This window comes from Harpia harpyja, chromosome 6, assembly GCF_026419915.1.
Source record: "Harpia harpyja isolate bHarHar1 chromosome 6, bHarHar1 primary haplotype, whole genome shotgun sequence".
Classification (NCBI taxonomy): Eukaryota; Metazoa; Chordata; class Aves; order Accipitriformes; family Accipitridae; genus Harpia; species Harpia harpyja.
In genome coordinates, this window is record NC_068945.1 from 63,527,856 (window position 1) to 63,552,308 (window position 24,453).

General features: G+C 44.4%; 1 protein-coding gene across 1 annotated transcript in view; it reads right to left on the reverse strand.

The window, feature by feature from the left end:
• CAMK1D (calcium/calmodulin dependent protein kinase ID) overlaps positions 1 to 24,453 on the reverse strand; it is a 232,044-nt gene that overhangs the window by 25,164 nt on the left and 182,427 nt on the right. Inside the window, exons 4-6 of the mRNA XM_052789681.1 lie at positions 23,509 to 23,647; positions 18,966 to 19,092; positions 9,726 to 9,801 (exon numbers count right to left, since the gene is read on the reverse strand). Of these exons, the coding sequence (XP_052645641.1) occupies positions 9,726 to 9,801; positions 18,966 to 19,092; positions 23,509 to 23,647 (342 nt within the window). The remainder of the gene's footprint in view (positions 1 to 9,725; positions 9,802 to 18,965; positions 19,093 to 23,508; positions 23,648 to 24,453) is intronic.

Below are 24,453 nucleotides of genomic sequence, written 5' to 3' on the forward strand. Positions count from 1 at the left end.
CTGGCCTCCTTCTGCATGCTTTTGGCTGTTTAGACAGAGGAATAGTTTTGTTATACAGCCATGAGCTCTTCTAGCCTCTCCTACACATGCGGTAAGAGGAGCTTTTATAAGCTATACCCTACATCCACAGAGCACCAGCCCACATCATCCCTCAGCACAACCATTCCCCATCCAGGATTCTTCTCCATACTGGCTTCACTGCTTTGGTTGTTCTTCTGGACTGTTCTCACCCAATACCTTACACAAGCCATTTACTTATACTGGCTTTATTCTCTCCCGGCTGGCAGAGAAGCAGTGCAGTGGCTCTTGCAGACATGCACACACAGCAGAGCCTTGGGAACCAGGATCACAGAAGAGGTGATGACACCTACCCAGCCACCTGCATGGCATCAGGACAGGCTTTGAGCACAACCTGTGGTCTCCACATTGTGCAAGAGACCGTAGCTGCATAGGAAGGTTTGTTGTACAACTGGGAGCCACCGGCCACTTGCATGGACCTCTTCTCCAGTGCAACAGGGAGGAAGAGCTGGTGCAAAGCGGTACAAGGAGCCCCACAAAGCTATCAGGCACAACGAGGATGATGTCTGGGAGTCACTCTACCTCTGCAGCAAAGCCTGCACGGGCTGCACATGGTCCTGCCGCTATTACAGAGACACACAGAGAACCTCTCCCTCTCTCACTTCTGCAAGTAATTTTGCTGCCCACATCAAATTGCCTGCCTTGCCTAAGGCTAACAACAGTTCTGTCCTGGTTTTCAGTATTTATAATCAGACTTCTCGGAAAACCTAGCCCCAGGACAAGCAGGACATCGAACGTTATTTGCCTAGTTTGAGCTAAAACACTCAGGCTGCACCTTCCCAGTGCCGCAGACAGCAGGATAGTCATTCTGCTGAGGCAGGGCTCCTCCAGCCCTGCAGATGCTGGGCATGGGAGAGACCACATCTGGCACTGCATTAAGCAAATGCAGCGACAAAATTTGTGTGTCAGAGATCCCTCATATCCAGCCGGTGCTGCATGCAGTAGTTTGTCCCTCTGCGCAGACATGCTGGCAAAGGTAGCCCTTCTTCAGGTTTTAATACCATGTTGCAGAGTGTCAGATTTACCTCTGAGGCTGGTCCAAGGTTTTAGGAAATCCATCCTGCTCACAGTTAAACAGGCCTTCCTGTCTCTATCGTGTCTGTATAGAGATGTCCCAATTTTTTCCTCTTATCTCTAGTCTATGGTGTAAATTATTCTTTCACATACTTTGCTGATATTGAAATGATCCTACAGTTTTCTTAAACCCTGAGTCAATCAACCTCAATAAAGCATTTAATTGGAGACAGCCAGCCATTTTAAACAGACTAAAGATCTAGCTGAAACACTACACTGTAGCAACAACAGAGCAAGGTGGCGGGGGGGGGGGGGGGGGGGGGGGGGGCCGGGGACACGACTGTAAGAAATGAAATACTCAAGTTATTTATAACCCAAAGCCAGCCGGCTGCCCTGAAGGTTATTTGAACCAACTCAACACTTGAGGGTGAAAGGAGCAATGTTTTGTTAGCTCTGAAGAGCCAGTGTGCTTGGTGATAAATAATTAAAATGCTGGGTGAGATGTTGATCTGCGTCAGATCCATATTGACCTGGAAGAACTCTACTGAAATTTGCAGCATTATAATGAATCCACTGTGGCTCAACTGAAGCAGAAATCTCTCTCTTTATCTTGCAAAGCACATGAGCCAGTCCTCATTTGTGTCCCACTGCATGACTGCCATTATCAAAACCAAGTAAGATAAACTCATGCCAGACAAGCATTTACGTTCAGAGCAGGACTGCATACTTAACGGGCACGCGCTTGTGTATGGGGCTCAATGCATCAACTCCTACGTGAAACCCAGTGGTGGAAGTGGTGTATGAGAAGGGTCATTAAAAATGGTGCATTCAAGCAAATCCCCCAAAGCCACTATGCACCTGGATGATGGAAGAAAAACATCTGGTAACTGAATGCAGAAACTGGATCCACAACCAGGATCCAGCTTTACACTTTTCTATGAAGAACATTTATATAACTTGCTTTAATGTAAAAAATATCAGCGCTTACGTCCCACAGTCTTGCGGGGGGATGCACACAAACTGATTTTCACCTTTCTCCTCTTTTGTCACAACCCTCAAGATTTTGGGTGCTTTACTGAGGAGTTTGGAAAGGCTGGAGTTGACAGCACCAGCACTGCAACTGTTAGGATGGCCACTGGGGTGGAGATGTCCAGGCTGGAGGAAAACTGCTCCTCCAAAGGCACTTGGAGCCATTGCTCTGTCCCTCTTCCCTGGGGAACACATTGGACTCCATATAAGAAGCCTGACAGCCCTTCATTAATTTCTTGCCTTCCTCAGCACTTTCCTTAAACAAAACCAAACTGCTCTGATAAAACATTTTAGGGCGAGCAGACAGCACTGTGCATGCCGAGGTGCTGGCAGGCTGCTCCAGAGAGAGAAATAACTCTCTTAAAATGTGCACTGTACTAATTACCTTGGCAAAGGTACAAGAGCACAAGTTAGGGCTGCTGTGATTTATACATGCTCGTGGCAAAAAGTTAAGAGCAAACTGCTAAGCAGCACGGAGCTGGAGGGCTATAACCCTGCAAAGGGGGGAGCAGAGAGACATCAACCCCAGCAAGAGCCCCAGCCTCTCCAGAGCCTTTCAATCCCTTTCCTACACGCATCCAGCTCTTCCCTGCTCCTCTGCACGGCTTCAGTATTTACATGGGTCTGGGGTATCTACTGCTGTGTCTGGGAGGTCACTGAAGCCCATCACAGGGGTGGGTGCTGCGAGGGCTGATGCTGGGAGGGCTGGGAGCAGAGCCAACATCATGCAGGAGGATACCGGGACTGCTGGGAGCTGGGCACAGGGCAGAAAACAGCCTCTTTTGGCACAGCTTTTCCCTTGCTAGTGAGAGCTTGAGAAGTGTTAGTCACTATTACAGGTTGCGGGCAGGGACATCCCTCCAAATCAGCCCCCTGCCTAAGAGCGGGCTGAGTGCAGGGCAAGGGCTGGTCCTGGCTCGGCCAGGGATGGGGATGAACCTCCTGCACTGGGGGACACAAGGATGCTCCTCCAGGAGGCAAAACATTGAGGACCTACACCAGAAAGCATGTGAGAAGGGAGCACGCTCCTTAGGACAGAGGAGGTGGCATGTGGGAGGGGAACACCAGGGCATCCTGGCACAGGGAGGGGTTGGGAGCCAAAATATAGGCAGTCTTGCTGTCCTTTCCCTTAAAATCAGAGTTTAGGAAGACATAGAAGTTTTAACGTTACTTACTTTAATGTTTTAACGTTACTGGCTTTGCAGTAAGGGATGGGAAAGCCCCAGTAAATTAGGCTATCGTGCAATTTACGGCTGGAGGAAATCTTGCTGGAATTCCAGCAACTGGGCCACCTTCCAAAGTCCATAATAAGTTTTTATTTAATTCTTACAAAATCAAAATCCCACCAACTTCATTTCCATCTGCTGGGACATTTCTGTGTGAAAAAATTGACCTCACTATCAGAGGTTCTGCTGCTTTTCTTTAGATATGCAGAAATATAAAAATAACCCCTCTGTTTTCAATGTGAAAAAATCCTGCACTGTCCTGGGGGAGCTTCAGGCAGCTATTAGTTGTCAACATTTTCTTGCAGTTTCACCAAATAAAAGCTTTTCAGAATTATTCAGCAACCTTATCGCATCAGCAACAGATATTCCCTTAACCTCCTATTCCCAGCCTTGCCTTGAAAAGAATGGGATGCAGATGAGAAAAACACAGGTGGATGTACAAAAGAAAGATATTCTCAGAAGTCATTTCTAGAAGCCATCAGGAGAGCACAAGAGGAATACCGGGAACATCTTCTCCTCACCAGGCAGAGAAAACAAACCCCTGCAAGCTCTCGTTACATATCAGGGGTGATATTAAAGGCTAAATAACCCATTTGCATAGTGAGTGTACAGCCTGTAACACAAGAGGTACTGGGGTTAGTTTTACAAACAATTTTATAGTGAGATTAGAGCAAAGAGTTCGGTAAGTGCTCAAAGACCTGAGACGTATGGGAAGTTGTCCAAGTGCTATTTATACGGATAAATGCATGTATTACATCTTATTTTGGGAACGGACCCTCATACTGGTTGCCACTGGTTCCCTCATGAAACTGTGGACAAGGACATATTAGCATGGGGAATAAAAAATAAATTAAGCAGCAAACAATGAGGAGCAATCATTCGGGGTTGTCTTCCCAGTTTTTAAATGAGTTATCCTGAGCAATCCAACATGCCCATGTACATTTTTCCACCACTAATTCTCCTGCTAGTACTGAACAAGTAAGTTATTCCTCACTTTCTTGCTTAGCCTTGTGTGTGATGCTGAGCAGGTGAGATAACTGACCAGCTTTTCCCAATGTACGACTCCAGGATGATGGTGGAAACTTCTTCTGGCATAATATACTTTGGACCGTCCCTGGTTATTCCTTCCATACAAACAACATCAATGATTCATGCTCATCTACTTGAAAATCAAAAGCAACTCAGCAGCAAATTGTGAAAGTATGATCCAAGATCTATCTCCAGATACTCGTTGTTTATAAATAGCAATAACAAACCAGTAATTCTCTTGTCCTACCAGTGAACAGAATCAGAAGAAAATTCAGGGCAAAATGTGTTCAGCCTAGTGCAGAAGAGACAAGAGGTGTTGACTATGAATAACCAGGGGCTGAGGCAGAGCATTCTGTGACCCCAGGTCCTTTTCCAGCTTTGGAACATGATTTCCTATTTTTTGCATAAATTAACTTACTCTTCTCTATATCAGGTATGCATGTGATCAGTATTTTATCTCCCCAAGCTTTTGTAACCCCTCATGTGACCCAGACAGTGAAGTCTCTTGCTCTTCTTATGCTCTATATTTTCAAGCTGAACTCATTATCAAAACTACCTTGTGATAAGTAGAAAGCCGAGCTCAACAGAGAGGGTGTTTCAAATTGAGAAATATTGCAACTGGAATAACAGGAAATTTCAGGCTGCTAAAATTAGTTTGTGTGAATAATGACTTCTCATGCAAAACAGGTTTTGATAAAAACTCCGCTGGTGCAGCCTCTGCAGTCTGGCTGTCATTAACGAGAAGCATTAGAGACTGGCGCTGAAACAAAGGTATTTTTCCTAAGACATCCTTCACCTTGCATATCATAGAAACAAATATTTGTCTACGGCGTCAGTGCCACCGAAACAGTTTGTTCTTCCAGTGTCATAAACTGAAGGCTCTCATGTGAGAAAGAGCTTGTGTCTGGAGACACTCAAACCACTTGGAGTAATAATAGCTCAAAGCATCTTTAATTTATGCCTGGCTTCTGTGTTGGATTCCCCTGAGTTTCCATCTTCTAAAATGACAACAGTCTGTTCAGAGTGGCTGTGAGGACTCATGGGAAAGGTGGGGAGGTGATGCAGGACAATGTGCTTGGATTGCCCTGTGCATAAATACGTCTCCGACCGGTTTGGGCATGTGCAAGTAGCTCCAACTGTGCTGACTGTGGAGCTGGAAATGGCATATCCAGATGAGCGTGGTGATATATTGGAATTAATAACTCCTGCTCAGGGCAGGATTAACTACCAGCATTGCACCAGGGCAGCTATGCTGCTGGTGCTTGTGGCATCTCAGCGCCACGCTGCACTGTGAGCATGCTGGCTCTGCTACCTCAGGTGGTGGGGCACTGCTGAGACAGCAAACGTCGGTGTTAAAGCTGTGCCCATCACTGGTGGTATCAGACACCGCAGCAGGGCTGCCTCCTCCCAGGTTAGGGACGGACCCCTCTTCCTCTCTGTCTCTACTGTACCCGACATCCACTTTCTTACGAGACCATATTCGCAGTTTCTGGCTATTCCTGGAAGCAAGGATGAGATCCAGTTCAAGATTAGGACACAGGAGATGTGGGCTGGGTTTCTAAGCTCCCGTTGCAGTCCATAGAGATGGAGTCAACAGAGACCGGAGAGCGACGCAAATGTACCATAAAGCAGGTGAAACCATACTGTGAAGGCAGAGGTCTGAGTACAGAGCAGGGTGTGATCCTGCAGCCTCAGCATGGGCATCTGGTGCTGTTCGACACAGTCCGTGGTCTCCCGCTTGGCCTCCATCTGCCACTCCAGAAGGAAGGTCTCTGCAGTGCGTTACACGTGCCAAATCCACGTGGCTGTCCCAGACACCCCAGCGTGGCACTAAACACAGAAGTTTAGGCAACTGAACGGCACATCCCGGTGAAATGACTGCTTGCATTGACCCAGATGGGTTGAGGTGCCCACACGCAGAGCCCAGTGCCACTGGAGAAGCTGTCAAGTGCACAGGACCCGTGTCCCCAGCTGGCAGGTACGCCGTGGGGCTACGGGGGGCTGGACCGTCCTGCAGCCACAGCTTGCGACCGGGCGGGATGCTGTGTGTGCCTGAAACAGCACCAAGCACCTACGTTAGGGTAACCAAAGAGAGCCCTGGAGTGCTGCTGACTGTTACAGGGGCTGAGGGATGTAGTTCACATTCACATGCAGAAATATTCAAGGAGGTGGTTTGAGCTCAGACCCAATCCCACCCAAGCAGTAACAGTCTGGCAAAGACATTACCGCGCTCCTACAGCAACGCATTATTGCCATTCATTTTGACTGTGTTTAATACAAATCAAGTCCTTATTACATGAAGCACAGAAACCCTGAAAAGGTTTCCTTGTCCTGCAAACGGGAATTCATAGGGACTCATTCTTACTAAACTGATTTAAGCCTTCAGGGTTGGGAATTCCCCGTACAGCAAATGGGGAATTTAGATTTGAGAAGTGTGCATGCCTTGTTTGACAAGCCCAGCATGTGCTGATTGTGAAAACAGAGCAGGAAACAACCGAGCTGAACCTTGCAGAAAGAGCAGCCTTGCTTAGGAAGGGGGAAGGACTATGGATGAGATTGTAACCTTCCACATATTGAAGATGTGTTCATAAACTGGGTATGGAGGACACACTACTCACCCGTAATCCTCAGCAAGACACATAAAAGCAACAAGTGAAATAACAACAGGTTTGCCAGCAAAAAAGACCTTTGGTGCATGAGCCATGGTCGAATGGGACTGAAAACTTGGAGGAAAGCAGAGCCAAGTTTCTCTCTAGGCAACAAGGATGCAACAGTTCACAGCCCTCCTGTGGGCTGCCAGATGGACACATATTTTCATGGTGGATATTTGACAATAAACTGAACCTAGCCAGCGGTCGAGCTGGAATTGAGGCAGCGTACTGCTGTCTTCCAACTGCATCCTCCTCCTTCCCACTCTCTGAAGGTGGTACTCGGCAAAGTACAACAAAAGCAACAGAAAAGACTCTACCTGATTGTCCTGCCATGGCTGGCAAGGACCAAAAACATCAAAAAAACCAACCTCTAGGCCTTCCATGCTCAGGTTTGCTTGTGGAAAATGGTAAGTTTGGGTCAGCACACATCATCCTCAACTAAAAGTGCACTAGGGAGTGATGTGTGAAGCAGCCTCTGAGGTATTTTGGCATGTCTGCTGTCTTCCTCACTGCTGTAGCATGTCCCGCTGGGCTTTGCCACAAAGTCAGAATCAGCACTGCTGATTTTTGCTTTGTTATGCAAAAGTTTTTTGCATCTTGCTATTGATGGTGGCTCCAAGATAAATCCATCCCCCTGCAAAGTTTTGTACGCAACAAGTTTTCAAATATTCATGCAGATTGGAAAGCCAGTTGTAAAGTTAATGTTTTTAGGCAAGGCTTTGTTTTGAAATAAATAAACATATGTGCAAATAAATAAAACCTTCCTATACTATCTTAATATAAAAAAGCTATTTTGGGTAACATATAACTTCTGCTCAAGACTAAATGAGAATGTAAAGAATGAACACTGCACAGAGTGGATAATACAGCAATGAGGTTTGTCCTGGCAAAAATAGTTCTACTACACCATCAAAAAGTTATTCATGTTGACAAGCCATGAAATGTTTGCATAAGGAGAAAGGGAACAAAGTAGGAATGCTTTAATGCCGTGCCTCATTGGAGCTGCTTTTTCCTTCAGTCTTGTATAACTGTGACAGTTGTGTAAAAGGGAAAATAAAAAAAAAGAGAAAGCACTGGTAACACTGGCATGAAAAGACGTTTGTTTCTGTGGCAGTCAACAGCTACACAGCAGCTCTGTGCTCTCTTGCACAAAAGGAACAGGCTTGTTGTGCTCTGTGTGCTCACCCTGAGACAGCCCATGGCAAAAGCCTGACCTCCTCTCGAAGACCCGCACGAATAGCTCCTGCTTCAAAGCCTGCTAGGCTGTGCAGATGCAACCTATACAATTGTTATTTGAATGACATGCATGGACTCACAGACCCGAGCCCTGAGCACGGACTACCCCATCAAGACAGGCCCCTAAGCTAGACGCAGTCTTCCTACAGGTTCACGGACAACAAATTCTGCATTTCCTTCTCAATCCAAACATTAGCAGTGATTTCATATACTCATGCACACAGAGCTGGATTCAGACGATGGTGCCAGAAATGTTATGGATGCCCTTCTCTGGACAGCACTAATGACCCCTGGCACCAGGGTATCCCTGCGACCACAGTGGCCAGGACACCTTCCCAATCCTTCCAAGTGTTGTCACTGGTGCAAGAGGTGGCTTACCTACTTCCACGGTTCAAGCACTGAAGGTGCACCCACATCTAAAGTACTGGCTGCCCCTTTCATGGACACAAGCCTGAATACAAGGGAAAACCTTTTCCCCATGAGGACAGTCAAGCAGTGGAACAGGTTGCCCACAAACCTTGTGCAGTCTCCGTCTTTGGAGGATTTCAAGACCCAACTGGATAAAGCGCTAGGCAACCTAGTCTGACCTCAAAGACAGGACTTCCTGAGGTTCCCTCCAATCTAAATTATCCCATTAAGCCTTTGTGAAGAAGGGTGGCAGGTACTGAATGAGGACAGGCACTATATCTTCATAAACATATGAGTTCTGAGATCTATCCGCCACTTTGGAGAATGCACAAAAGTCTTGGTCCTGTAGCTTTCTCAAGTAACCAATCCCCACTCCTTTGAGCAGCAATTACCCCCATTAGAGGAGCAAATCTCAGCCAAGAATGCAGAGGGTTAATGGCTTGATAGAAGAGTGACAGAACTGACAGGACACAAGTCAGCTCATCCTCTCCTATGGGACCTGATGGTTGGATGTGTTAAGGAAAATGATCCCTCATTTTTAGTAAAAATCTCAATACTTTGTATTACATTTTAATGAGAATAATTCACTACAGGACATGAAAAGTTCTTCCCTGCTTATCTCCCTCTGTGCCCTCCCCAGGGAAGAAAAAGCCAATACGGTGGTGCCTTGAGAGAGGTGGCCCTTCAGGATACGCCTGTGGGCATGATGCTGTGCTCTGTGGACATGGCCAGATTTGTTTCTTGTCAAAGCTAATCTGAGCAGGGCACGTAATAACTTCAGTACGTCACAGCCTGGACAAACCCATACTATTGCACACACTGTAGTTCAGGTGGGAGCAAAGATTTGGGCTTTTGAAGGGTCCTGGTTCATTCGTACCACTTCTGCCCAAATTTCAGCCTTTGTGCAACTAGGAGGTGTCCAGGGTTCATGTTATCCTGGGTCACAAGTATCAGAGACTGATTTTCTGGCCCAGACTAAGTGGGTAACTATATGGTGGGAGAGCATGTTGCAGGTCCCAAAGCTGCCTAGATTGACAACCCAACAGATACTCACAGGATGTACGCAATGACCCCGATGGACCAGCAGTCCACGGCTTTGCTGTAGGGTTTCTGGGCCAGCACTTCAGGAGCTGAAAATAAAAAGCCAAACAAGCACATGTTACAAGACCAAACATTTGAATGGGATCAAGAGGTAGGACCCTGAAACTTGAATTTCCCTAAGAGCTTGTGTTGCCCTTCACATACAGCCCTTGCATTTGCAAATATCCTGACGTTTTTGAAGCTCATATTCTCACAAAGAAGGATGCCTCCTAAATTGGAGCAAATTCCCCATTTTCTGACTCCAAGGACAGAAAACAAAACCAAGCACAGAAAAATGCATAAGAGGCAGAGGGGTATCACCTCCCTGTCAGAGGAACTTCAGGACACTTGGAGGAAAACGAGGCCGAGCTTTGCACCGGTGCTGAGATGCACCTGACAGCCTCGCGGCTCCACCACATCGCGCTGCCAACCCGGGGGCTGCAAGAGGCAACTCAGAAAGTGCAGCGTGCCAGGGAGGTGATAAGCTACATCTGCAGGAGAGGAAGGAGAGCTGTCCCCACACCTCTCAGCTGCTGCCTTCCAAAGCCTGCTGGATGTCAGAGTCACAGGGAGTCATTTGTCCTTCTGCCTCTGAGAACGCAGACTCCTCAGAGGGAGAAACGAAAAGTAGCAGGAATGGGACACATGCACAAAGGAACTGATCCTTCTGCCTCTATAGCTGTCAGCCACCATAGTCTGAATTTTGCTAGAAGTGAGAGCCTGGGCATTTATTGAAACTCTTTGTGGGTCTGCTTTCCTATCTTAACACCAGTGAGAGTTAAAAAAGTACACTTTTTTTGTTTGGAAGCCTGGAGTATTAAGTTTTCCCTGTTAGGACCTTTCAATGCAAATCCTAAAACCTAAATTTTAAAACCCTGTGACTTTAATCTTTTTCATGTAAAGAAGCTTTTGCTTTTTTCAAAGCAAAATGTCCACAATAATGCAGGAAATCACTGATTGTGGCATTCCTAAAGCAGACTTGCCACACTGCATTTTAAAAAGCACAGTATTTCCTCTGACTACTTTGGAGTTCAAATGCTGCAAAAAAATCATGAAGGGGCAAGTCCCAGCAACAATATTTCTTTAGGGTTACACCTTCCTCTGCTATGAGTCTTACCAACATCAAAGCAGTTAGTTACTTGAAGAAAAGCAAAAAAAATTGTGAAGCAAATAAATGTATTAACACTTGAGCCTCACATTTAGTTGCTACAACTGCTTTGGTGTACTGGTAAGGACTCTTCAAAGAGTTATCTTCTTAAGCTAGACAAGTCAACAAAACTAAGGTCAAAACTGCCAGCAAGGAAGGGAACAGGAAGCAATAATGAGAAACAGAAAAGACTTTCTGGTGCTTGGGCATGAGAGCTTATAGAAGGGATTGAAAGGAAGACAGTGCACGAGGCAGATGAGGGCATCCAGATTGCATTTCCACAAGCAGCAGAATGATGGAAAGGGTCAAGTCACACTGGGGACACATTGTAAAAAGGAAGAAAATCCAGGGGAATGTGGATATAAATATATAAATATAAATATAGCTGGCCGCCAGATTATAAAGACTCTTGAAGATTGGGATATGCCCCAATCTGCAGCACAGTGTAAATATTACCCCAGTCTTCAAGCCATCCATCGAACTGGGACCACTGCATGTATGAGAAATGAAAATGATGGTTCTGTTCATATATTGTTAATCCTAATACACTGTTGTAATGTGTGAATACTCCAACACCTATCCATTATGTGCCAAAGGAGGTTTCTTTCAACCATACCTAGCATGAACAGCTCCTACCCTGGCCCTAGGTGCTTCACAGAAACCCGCACCCCAATTCTGAGAAGGTCCTGACTCCTTCCAGGACATGGGCACACTGTTGTAGTCTATCAAGATAAAGGTTAAAATGTTCTTACTACAATAGGGGACAGAGCTGTGGAAATGTAAAAGGCATCTGTAGCTGGTGTCCAAAATACTACTCCTTTTCCAATGGCTGGGTCAGGGTCTGTGTGTCAGCTTGGTGCTGGTCGGTCTGGTGGGGGGTGAATTTGAAGACAAACTTGGGATAAAAGAATAAAGCACTGGAAAGCCATCCTATTTGGCCTGCCACTGCCTCCGAGATAGCCTGGCAAGCTGGGACAGTCTGGCAAATTTACATTTATCTTGTATAAAACAGTTGTTCCTCAAAGTTGCTCAAGACAACCTTCTCAGACAGCTCTTGTGTCCCTTAATCTGACCCTTTTCTTCCTGATTCACCAAAACTTGCTTCCAAGTTTTCCTCTAAAAAGACCCCTTTTTCAAAACGTGCATCAAGTGGACATGAAGATGATCAGAGAGAGGGCTGGAGCACCTCTCCTATGAGGACAGGCTGAGACAGTTGGGGTTGTTCAGCCTGGAGAAGAGAAGGCTCCGGGGAGACCTTCTAGCAGCCTTCCAGTACCTAAAAGGGGCCTACAAGAAAGCTGGAGAGGGACTTTTTACAAGGGCATGTAGTGATAGGACAAGGGGAAACGGTTTTAAACTGAAAGAGGGTAGATTTAGACTAGGTATTAGGAAAAAAATTCTTCACTGTGAGGGTGGTGAGTCACTGGAACAGGCTGCCCAGAGAAGCTGTGGATGCCCCATCCCTGGCAGTGTTCAAGGCCAGGTTGGATGGGGCTTTGAGCAACCTGGTCTAGTGGAAGGTGTCCCTGCCCATGGCAGGGGGGTTGGGACTAGATGATCTTTAAGGTCCCTTCCAACCCAAACCATTCTGTGATTCTATGATTCTATGAAATAGGGTTTGTGAGAGTCAGCTTTCTTTTTTGTTCCACGCCTTGTGACTGAATTTTGTGACAAAATATGCAGAAAAAGGGAGTTAATTTTCCCCTGTCTTTAGGTGATTAGAGTCTTCCAACTCTCCCAAATTCCCAATATTTTATTCACATATCTGACTGTCTGCTCCTGTTTGCATCATTTTCAAGATTGGTAAACATTATACATCTTATAACCCCCAAAGAAAATATTATGCAAATAGCTCCTGAGCACCACAGATCCTAGTGAGCTCCTGACATTATACAGATATACCACATTAACATAACAAAAAACAAATCTGAGACGAGGGGATGTGAACTATATAAAGATTCTCCCTCTTAAAACATCAAAGCTGTGCTGGGGTATTTCTCTTCATTTTAAAGGAGTGAAGGGCACTGATAACAGTCAGTTGCTGCTGCAGATGGTGGCTCTGAAGCAGGTAAGAACACCATGGGATCAAGCCCAAAGCAAACGTGAGGCTATTACCTTCTCTTTGGTAAACTTTAATGAAGAAAGGCAGGAAGTTTAAATAGTTATTTGAAGGCCAAATGGCTGCTTTTGATTTTTGTTCCAAAGAGCAGACATGCAACAGGAACAGGAGAACATAGCTAAGCATCATCTGTCTCTGATATATGGAAAAGACGGAAATACTTAATGAGCTGAAAAACAAGTCAGAGGAGCTCTCAGAAATGATGGTAGATCAGTGCCAAGAGGCAAAAGCAGGAGACGCAATGAAAAAAATCCAAGAGCTGACGGCATTAAAGGATCAACACAGACGGCTGAGGAGACAAAACAGCAGTAAGGAGATGGGGAAAGTCAAAGCTCCCATTTCTGGCGCTGGGGAAATGCCAGCTGAGCAAAGGCTTCCAGTATCGCACCTCCCCAGGGAATCACTGTGAGCTCAAATGCTACACAACAGTCATCCAGAGACAGGAAAGTCAGTGAAGCAAACCTGGACCCTTTCTCCACATCCAGGAACTGTGTTTCAGGCCAAATCAGCATTGCTACCAGCAACATGTGGCAGGTAAAATGTTGGGTAATGGTCCCAGGACCTCATCCCACCTGCAGGTACATGAAGACGTGCTTCCCAGGCCAGCTGAGCTGCTGTTTTACAGTTAAGGGTTTTTTTTATTTAGTTATGTTTTGCTTTTAATAAGAGAAAAAATTAAGAGTTGTTTCAAATGGAGGTTTTAAGAAAAGGAACAGAACAGGAACGTTTGGAAACCTTTCAGAGCATTATGCCATTACCCCCAGTGAGCACAGCTATGCTAATAAGCTCCCTAAAAATGCAGCTGCTGGATGCCAAAACCAGCAATCCATGTTCTTGCAAAGAGCTCAAGTGATGGGGATTGCTCTGATACTTTAAGCCTGTTGAACAAACTGCACAAGTCATGAGGGTGCCTGTTCTTCATACCAGCCTCATACTTAAAAGTGATTCTCCTTCACTCCCATGATGGTGCTACTCCCAGCAGATTTTGCTGTCCCACAAGAACTCGGTCTAATTCTATTTTCTGTGGTTTATATGGCTTCCCACAAGCTGCATGCCAGAAGGAATGAGGCATTTGAACAAAGGGTGGTGGTTTTGAAGATCCCCATAGGAGTGACAAATCAGCAGGCTGCCGTAAATGTGGGAGGAATAGAAAGATGTAAATAGAGTTAAAATGACCAGGGACCTGCTTATATTGGGCAGGGACATAGCTCAGCTGGCCAAGCAAATTGGCCTGGTGCAAGCCAGGACTAGTAGTTCAGCTGGTAACTATTTTAGTGCCAGTTTCCATCACGTAGGCAAGTCCTACAAGTAAAGAAGGGGAAACATGAATGGGCTGCACAGGTACCAGATGGCCATGAAATCCGAGAGGGAAGGTGACAAACGGGCAGAGTTTGTAAGGGACACCAAAGGGAGATGGTGCCAGCCCCGTTGCTTAGGCTTCTTGAACGTCCCACCTCAAAAAGATGGACAGAGAGGAACAACCCTGCACCATTGAGAAGATGGTTGGGTGCATGAAGGACCAACCCAGTCCCTCTCCTGAAGGCAAAGACGGTGCAAGAGCAGTGTGAGCTCCTCTGCTGCCATTCAAAGTGTCTTCCTCATGGTGCAAACAGGCTAGGAGGCATATAAAGCAGCTTCACCACAAGACCAGAGTCCCTCTTCCACTGACTCCTGGGACGAAAATAACTTCTTTCCCTCTTTCACACAGTCCTCCAGTGTTCATCTTGTCCTGATTGGCCAAGATTTTGAATTTTGGGGCTGTTTCTGAAGGACAGCAGGATTTCGGTGCAGTATTGCTGGCTGCTTGTGCTCCTGCTGTCCCTATTTCATGTTGCTGAGTCAGATTTAGACAGCTCTCATGGAACACAATGCAGCTACAACCACACACAAGCAAACCCTGTTTCAGGATACAGCAACGGAGCTGAGCAATCGCACTGTCACGAGTTTATGCCTGAGCAAACCCTGGTAAGAGCGGTTCCCATGCTTTATTTTTACTTTATTATTCATGTTACCACCTAAACAACTCCTGGGGTTGCTTTTTGCTAATAAGGATATTCCAAAGGCTTATTGAATATTTTCAAACCTTTGACTCAAAGGATACTGACTAAGTCAAAATGCAACATGGAAATCTGTTGCTTACTTAAATGCTTTGGTCTTGCACAGGGCTAAGAGAAACGCATGGCTTTGATATGATCTGACATTGCTACTGGATTTCTGACCGAGCTGAAAGTTGTGAAATGACCTTTCATAAAAGCACTACAGAAAACAAAAACAGTAGGTGAGGTGGGGTGTACGAGGACCAACCACATATCCAGGGTCCAGCCCAATACCTACGACAGGGAAATACAAGAAAATTTTACTTGAAGTTGGGTTGGGACTCAGAGCAAGAATTCTAAATCTCAGTAGGATTAAGATATTAGCCAGCCACAAACACAGTTCATAATTCAGCATTTCTGCAAAAGGAGATCAGATTTCCCGAGACAGGCTTTCTAACATTTTTTTCCAAACTTTTCAATGCTCCTAAGTGTCTTGCAAGTCTAAGTCCTACCTGCAGCAGTAACCAAAGCTTTTGAGAGACCAGCTCTCATGGAAAGTCAGTCAGTGAGACCTAATTCTCAAACAGCCAGAAACTCTTTAGAGGAATTTGCTGAGTGACTGGAGTCACCTCCTGGTGAGTGCCCAACTTGACACACCTCAAGGATGACTCATTTTCAGGCAGTTTTGAACACCTCCTTCATCAAAATCAAATTCTTATAAATGGTCTCAAGCTGAGCAGCCCGAATCTATGCTTTAAAATGATAAATCACTAATGGCTTATGCAGATCTTGCCCTTAATCACACAGATAATTCAAGATTCTGAAAACACCACTTCTCCTCCAGTTTAGACGATGGGGTGGGATCCATGCAAGTCAGTCCACACGCCTAATTTGCAATGAAATGAGCCACACAAGCTGCCTCGTTTTACCCAATTTAGGTGCTATCTAAAAGTTGGGCATCTAGTCCCAGCTCATCACCTAGACTCCTTCCGTAACAAATGGAGAGATAAGAGCAGTAAGCAGATAAGAAAATGGAAGACCTTTTCATTAGAAGAGGTAGTATTATCAGACCTCCTCTTCAGCAAGTAAACATTTAGATTTGCATCTTTACAAAAGTGGCTCAGCTAACTGGGTTAAATTATCCTGTCATCTTTTCACTATAGGACCAAAACCTCTGACAAAACTCCTGAAGGGATAAGATGTCTGAATGGTTGACAGTGATTTTATCTGTAAGGCAGAGCCTTAAAAGCTCATGTGCTAATGCACTACTTGTTATGCACGTTTTAGATATACTCTAATTTGATAAGCAATACTTTGATTTTCAGAAAGAAAACTGATATTTTTAAGAAGTTTAAGTATAATTACACCCTCCCTTATTCAATGAATTTCTGAACCACATAAACAGGAATTTAGTGTCTCGGGTGCCACCATTCTTTGGAGATGAAACTAAGAAAACACAAAGAGTTGAAAGTATACCCTAATCAGGGAAATTAGATAGAAATGACAGGGGGGCTTGCACACTTGCAAATACTTGGGCAGCAGACATGAGTTAAGATCAGGTCTGCTACCAAGTGAGAAGCTTATCCAGCACTTTGCATAGCGGGATCCAACTAGATCCATTTCTGGAGATGAAGTATAAATTGTGACAGATGCTAATGACTTCTCAACAGAGCCCTGGGTGCCTTTGACATGTGATACATGCCTAATTTTTTTCCATTAATTTAAAAGCAAAGTGGTTAAACTGACAAAAATAATTAATTCCTCATAAAATCTTAGAAAATGAGGTGTTCTACATATCTTCAAAGAAAAGCACCGGGAAGTGTGTTGTAAGTGATGGATCCCTGTGGCATGTGTCTGCCCCAGTCCAGATGAGGACACGTATTCATGTTGTGCCATTAGGAGGAAGGACTCTTACATTTATTTGAGGGCATTAGGCAGGTGTTGCAAATTGGAGTGACGCTGGAAGGCACGAAAGCTTTCAGATGTGGACAAATTGCAGACTACATATGCAGAAGCCACGTCATCAGGTATGACACTCACGGAGGCCCATTTGTGGGTATCACCACAGTGACTGACAACAAAAATTTTCTGTGCTTGGAAAATGTTGTCTGGGCAACCAATTATATTAAAAAGAAAAAAAAAGCAGCACTAAAGAGGAGCTGTCTCCTGTGCAAAAAAGAAATAAAACAAATATTTGAAGAGGTTTTCTTTGTGAGAGAGGAGAAAAAACTCCTGTCAGCACTTGAGAAATAAGAGGCCATGACCTCTTGAACCGTGATGAGTAAATCCTGCGTTCAGTAAGGTAACAACAGGCCTGGAGGCACTTGTGTAGCTATCAGAGCCCAGACCATGAGTAATGAGAGCTCTCAAACATCTCTGAAAGCACTACAATTCTTGTCACATGCTCCGAGAGCTTCCTCTCCAAAATAGCAAGTTTTCTTATGTAAATGGCTACGCTGAGAGGCCATATGAGGTCACTCAGTGCCCAAGCAGAGTCCCACTCCCTCTTTTTCATCAGCGCTTCAGCAAACATCATCTGAGCTTCCCTGTGTCTCACAGACTTATTCTAGTCAGTGCCCATTTCGGAACAAAATAAAGCATGTTAATTAAGGACAGAAAAGCTGACAGCAAAAATTATGAAAATTGCCATCTCAGCTCAATTCCTGCTAGTGCTTCGGAAGAAGATTTCCAGTCTGGTGTGATTACGCAAGACAGCTATTCAGGCTGTACAGAGTGCATCCTGACTCATATGTCTTAAAATAAAAAAAAGATGGGCTGATGGCTTCACGATGCGAAACCAGAGAAACCTATTCCTTTTCCTGATGTTATCAGGATAGAGTATGTCTGTGCAGCGTGAAGATAATGCCCAGAAAAAGGTATTCCTGGGACAAATCTGGATCACTGTGTCATAACCGCATAATCTGTTTGAGCTCTCATACCATAGTATCATCAGAGCTATGAAAACAGGTGAGGTGGCAGCTGCAAAGCAAAAGGAGCCTCTGACTGCTGGAAGACATCAAGTCTTTCCTGCTGGAAAGATCTGAGACAAATTTATCCCTGGGGAAGCCACTGTCATTTTAGTTTCATGTATTTCATGGATACCCCAGAGATTAATTTTACCATCATCTCAGCTGGCTAGCTAGGTATCGTAAGAAGCACAGGCTTGCTGGATCCACCTCATGCATGAAGTAAGCCTTTTAAATAGTGTTTGCTCAAACAGACCCTGTCATCACCTGCCATATAATTCTCACATTCAGTTACTTTAACTTTTTTAAAAGGATGCTGGTAAACACACTGCTAATCAATAGCCTGGTACAATCACTACTGAATGGACAGAAGACCAAAGAATAATGATAGGAAACAGTTTGATACTGTCCAGGAAGGCCCGAGGATCTAAAGAGCTTTTGCTTACTGACATCTAGGAGTCAGTAACTTAACATGGTTGTAACAGAGGGTGACTCAACATGTCTGAATAAATGTAGCTCTTTCATTTTACTGTCTTCTGTCAGGGGAATCTCGCAAATGCCATCCTTTATGATTAAAATAATATGTTACATTAAGTAAAGCTTCTTGGTTTTATAGGTGCTTGCAGAATCGATGCATTTGAGGATATTCTTCACGTGCTCCTAATTTAGCTAATTAGTGTCTTTGAGAAAACTCATTGTGCAAAGGACTAAAATTATGAAAGTGAATCCCACAAACCCTGAGCTGGATTGCAGGATGAGGACCCAAAGGAGAAGAGCATACAAGGCAGAGCACCAGCAGCTTCTGAAATCCCTATTTCTAAGGAACATCTGTAAAATCTCCTGTGCACTATGTAGTGGCACTGGGAAACAAGTATTATTCCCTTTTCACTATCTGTCTGTATTGCAGCTGGGAAGAGTGGATGGACAGGATAATCAAGTCTCTTACCGACATAGCCAGGGGTCCCGCAGGCTGTGGACATCACATCTCCTTTACCCTCCATCTTTGACAATCCAAAGTCACTGATCATGATTTTTGACTCCTCATCCTGGCTGTAGTAAAGCAGGTTCTCGGGCTAGAAAGGGGAACAAGCAAAATGGGTTTTGAATATGTAAGTCCAGTAACAACATCTGTTGGCTGATGCATTGCATTTAATACAATCCTTAGTTAGATCACACACTAATGTAATTTGGTTCCCCTAATTCCTAAAGAGTTGCTCTTACAACCTATATGGAGATCCTCTCCAGACTCCTGTATGGCAACTAATGGAAGAAGCTGACACCTTGAGCTTTGAGCGAATTTCCTGGGATAACAAACTGCTCCTTTGGCACCTCAAATAAGAACTAAGGCTTGTCTTTTACTTGTGAGATGTGTCTGACACTTTTTCACTTCAGAGTGATAAAATGGAAGGATTCATTTGAAGGCAGGTAAATATGGTAAATGCAGGTAGTGTAATGAATATTTTTTATACAGCATTCAAAAAAGGAAAAAGGACAACAGTAGGTATTAGAGAATTTTTGTATCATCTTCTCCACTGGAAATAAACTGTTATGAAAGAGGAAATGCCTTTACAGTTAACAGACTTGCAGCAAGGATGTTTTAGCTAGAGCTGATTAGGAAAAAATGCTACAGCACTAAGCGCAGCAGCTTGTTTATGCTGAGAGAAAACAAGAATCACTCCACAAAGCCCTGTGACTTTATACCAATGTCAGCTGGGTTGGAGAGCCCAAACAACCTCCATCTGCTACAGCACAGTCCTCCATCCATATGTTTTGAATGTACGCTGCTATACAGCAAAGCTCTTGCTAGGTGCTGTGAGAGCACACTTCTTCCCCTTCTTAATATTTGGGCTTGCAAAAAGGTCCAGCATCTGCTGGCACTCTGACAGCCTGGTGGTAACGGGGTGCCATTGCACCACCCGGACCTTGGGGTCTTCATCTGTAAAAGCGACGGATACCCAATGTTTCAACATAGCCCTGGTGCAGACTTTTGCCCAGAAGCTGGTACAAGTGCCCACCCGCACGCAACACATTTTCTCTATCAGCCCGCTGTGCGCTCCAGGAAATGGCGAGAAGCCGCTGTGGCCACGCAACATCATCGAACTCTTTGGGACACATCCAAGCTTGGATTTGTAAGGAGGAGCAATTGCAGTGCAGCAGCACCAGCATCTGCCTTCCCTCCTCCATCGCCGTAACCTCCTGCTCTGGGGAAGGATGGGACGAAGAAGCGCCGGGGAGTGACGTCGCCTTCACCCTACTCTGAGGTTCCCGTTCAGCTTCAAGTGGAGGTTGAAGCACTTTCTGGCTCCCCAGCCCACCCATGAAGCCACGCAGTGATGGCTTTATCCATGGGACACAATGGCCATGAGAGGATCTACAAGCTGCATCCACAGCTGTGAGCCAGCTGGGACTGAGGCAAAAAGGGAGATAATTCTGTTTGTAAAAATAATTCTGAAGTCGTACCATTTATGCTTCTTTCTCATGATACCTTGTAAGTCCAGTGCATTAACTGGCCATAACAATGCTGACACTGTTTTCAGGAACCACGTGAGACAGTTTTATGCCATGGTCTGCCCTTGGTTTGGAGTTACTCTTGATTTTTACTAGTGCACTTCTGATCTGCTGAGAGGTTGGTAGAGCTGGTATTAAGGGAAAGACAATTATTTCCTAATGATTTCTGCTAACTCACCTCAGGCTCCCACTTACTCATATTTAGTAAGGCCAAGAAACCCACCCATTTAAAACTTAAACTTGTTTAAAACCCGTTTAAAAGCACTCTGGCTCTTCAAGCTGGTTAATTCAAAAAGCATTAATGAGGTGGCTCTGTACCAAGTAGAGCAGCCCAAGCCCTTCAGTCCTTTTGTACATCCTGGACTTCTATGGACGTCATCTGCTGCCATCTCTTGTTATCTGCTGCTGTGTTACTTCGATTAGAGACTTGGAGCCCAGATCTGCTTTTCTCAACTACAGCAAGTACTATTTTGGTATCTGAATAACACATAATTACAATAAATAATTGTTATAGATGTTTTCAAGAGTTGTATTTTTGTAGAGTGGATTCTTTCCCAGAGTTTCATTTTGGGGGATCACAATTCGAAACTTGCACTTATCTTGATATTTTGAGATCATAAAAAGCCTTATTATAGCCCTATTTTTGCCATCATGGTATGTTTGTGCTAACAGAAATTCACAGCAGGTGTTCCTCATATACCATATTTTATGAGTCATTTTAACAACTGATATGGTACTGACAAAGACTTGCAAACAAAAGAAAGAAAGAGAAAAAGAGCTAGTCTTTGCCCCAAAATACCACCGGAGAAGGTTGGCTTGATCTAAATTCAGCATGTCCTTAGATAAACTCTGAAAGTAATTTGTAGATGAATCCACTTCCCAATTACCAGATATCATATTTTATTATAGGAACTTCTAAATAAGATTAATCTGTTTTAAAGTGAGAGCTACAGCCTTCCTTTAAATTATAAAGACAGGAATATTAAGAGCTTGTACAATCAAATATCTGAATTAAGAGGATTGACCTCCTTCCAAAACCTCTGGCTGCAGGAAGAAGTCTGAAGTTATTTCCTATAAATTGAACTTGGGAGAAAGCTGGTCATGTTAAAATGCTAAACGCCACTTCCGTACTGAAATGCGGTGGAGCTCTAATAAATACAAGAATATTTCTATGTACTTCAGCATAAAAGCAGGAAATGAATGGGAACTGAGGGCAACACATGAAGACTGTAGGAGATGGAAGACTAACCAGTCCCTCCTTACAGAAAACCCATTATTTGGGACTGTTAGGACTAAAATGCACAATACTGAGGAGGAAATATTATTTGCGGACATCAGGGTATATTTTCCTTTGGTGGATTGAAGGTTTTGCCTTAAAAATGTGCCAAAGCAATACTTTAAAAAATATATTTCTACTTTCTATTATTCTAGTCTATCTATGAAGTAAAGATCACAGGATGCCCACTTCTGGCAGAGGTGTACAGGATTGAGGCAAGTCCCTTGCAGCAGTAAGGTGTGGAAAACTTGCAGTCCTATGGGAAGGGGCCACACACCGCTACAAGATTCACATCTGGAGTCAAAGAGCAGCAGAAGGAAATGGCTACATTGAGGCTGCCACAAAACAAGGCAATGTCTGCCTGTCTTGGGCACTGCTCCACCTTGGAGAACTGTGGTGCTGGTGGTTACACTGGTAATGGGCTCTATTATGGCCCCGTTGCATCATGTTTTGGGAACAAGCCTGTCATTTATTATTTTACACCACATAGCACTTCACATCAGCACTAATTTTGGAGGAGAAAAGGCAAATAAAGAGCATCTCTCATCACCACAATTTTTCATCCATCTTAAGGCGTAACAGCAAGGTCACATTCCCGGCACTACAACCTTCACTGTGAGGAGACAGCCAAAAATCACAAACATGCAGTTTAATATTAGACTGTATTAAAAATACGATTAATTTAAAAATACATTTAATAAAAAGTTGTATTTAAGAAGTAAGAAAAAAAGAAAAAACCCCGAACTTCTCTGCAGCTCTTGACTCCAATAATGTTCATTAAGCCTTTAAATAATATGACTCGTTTAGCCAAATTCCACTCATTTCACATGGGGACAATTCAAGGCCACAGCATCAGCATTCCAGGGAAACTCTTGTTTGGAGCATCCCTCCAAAACACAACCAGAGGTGTTATTTCATTCATTGAGTTCTTTGTTTCTGGCAGTAAGTTTGGTAGAATTAACTAGCTCAGGAACTGAACCCAGAGTTTTCTTTTGACATTTGTATCTTTTTCCATCGTCTTCTGCTAATTTATTATTTAAAATACTAAAGACGGGGAGGTTTAGCTGTGTGTTATGAAATCCAAGGCTTTCTGCTTACCTTAACTACAGTTTAAGATATTGGAAGGAAACAATACAGAAATAATGTTTTGGGTTTTTTTTGCCAGAAAAGCTGAGAGGTTTTGATGTGATAACATTGTACAGCTAAAAGGAAAATGATCTAAAAATCACATTGGCACATGATGTTCCTTAGAAGAATCGTTGCTGTTAACAGTGTCTCCAAAAACACTGGTCCAAACAGCATGATAGGAAATCATACAACTTTCCCACACTATTTATTGTTACTAATTATTATTAAATAAAAGTAAATATAGCACCACAAATCTGCGAGATACTTTACAGCAGCAAACACTTACATCCCATCTGAGATGAGTTTCCTGCCTTAATGTAACATTTCAGGTCTTAATGAATGACTTTTTCCCCACATCATATGTGCAAAACTCCCATTGTAACAGCATTGATTGCAAAGTCCTCATTAAAACCAATTACGATGGGAGGATATGGAGCGTTCAGAGCATCTCTCTTATGGTAAAACCTTACTGAAACAGCCAGTCCCAGTGGAGGCTGGACCTACATGCGTTAGACTCACATAATTATGCAACCTTCATTACCACTGTCCGGAGGACCGAGTCACGCCGCGGTCGTACCTTGAGGTCCCTGTGCACGATGCCCATTCGGTGCAGGTAGTAGACGGCATCCAGGACCTGCCGGATCAGGGTGCTGGCGTCCTTCTCGGTGTAGAACCCTTTCTCAACAATCCGGTCGAAAAGCTCTCCCCCAGACACTCTGGAAAACATGACGGGACGCAGAAGTGTGAGGACATGCTTTGTAATGTGTTTTCTACCTCTCTAAAGGATGGTCAAGGCCATGCGCTAGCCACAGGCAGTCCAAGCACATATCCGTCTGGAGCTCTGGGGGCTCTCCCACTGTCCCAACAAGCTTTTGGTTTTGGTTTTCTCACAGTCCAAGGACTGGTCATACTATAATGGAAAATAAAATCCATCACACATCATAGAGTGGTCAAAGATGCACTAGAACTTGCAGAGGGAAATCACAACTGTACCCAGCAAGGGCCAAGGGAGCAGACACCGGTTTCCACGCTGTCACACCCTAGTGAACTTTGTATAGGCGAATTCGGTCTGCCCTTCCCGCTGGTGCTGCCCCACTGAGGTTGTAAGGCTCCCTACTACTATGAGACCTTGGGGGGCACGTTTCACTCCACCGACCAAGGCTTGGGTTTTGCCCTGGAGGAACGGTCCCATTCTCATTGCCCCACCGGTGAGTGAAATGCATACAGTAGTTACTACCAGTACCCATAGAGCATTAGTTCATTAAAGGACTCTGGGTCTCTGGCGATTTTAAATGCTCTCAGAGGTCCCCCCCTTTACCCATACATGTATGTTCATTTATCAGCAGCCACGAACTCTTTAGGCAGAGCACGGCCTCTGCTTGGCACTGGTAGCAGACAGTTATTGATGAGGGAGCGCAGATTATCAGCACAATTAATCACCAGATGACACAGATGGGGAAAGGATTCCACAACTCAAAGAGGAAAGAAAATAAAACCTTGACATCCCACTATTTAATGTCTG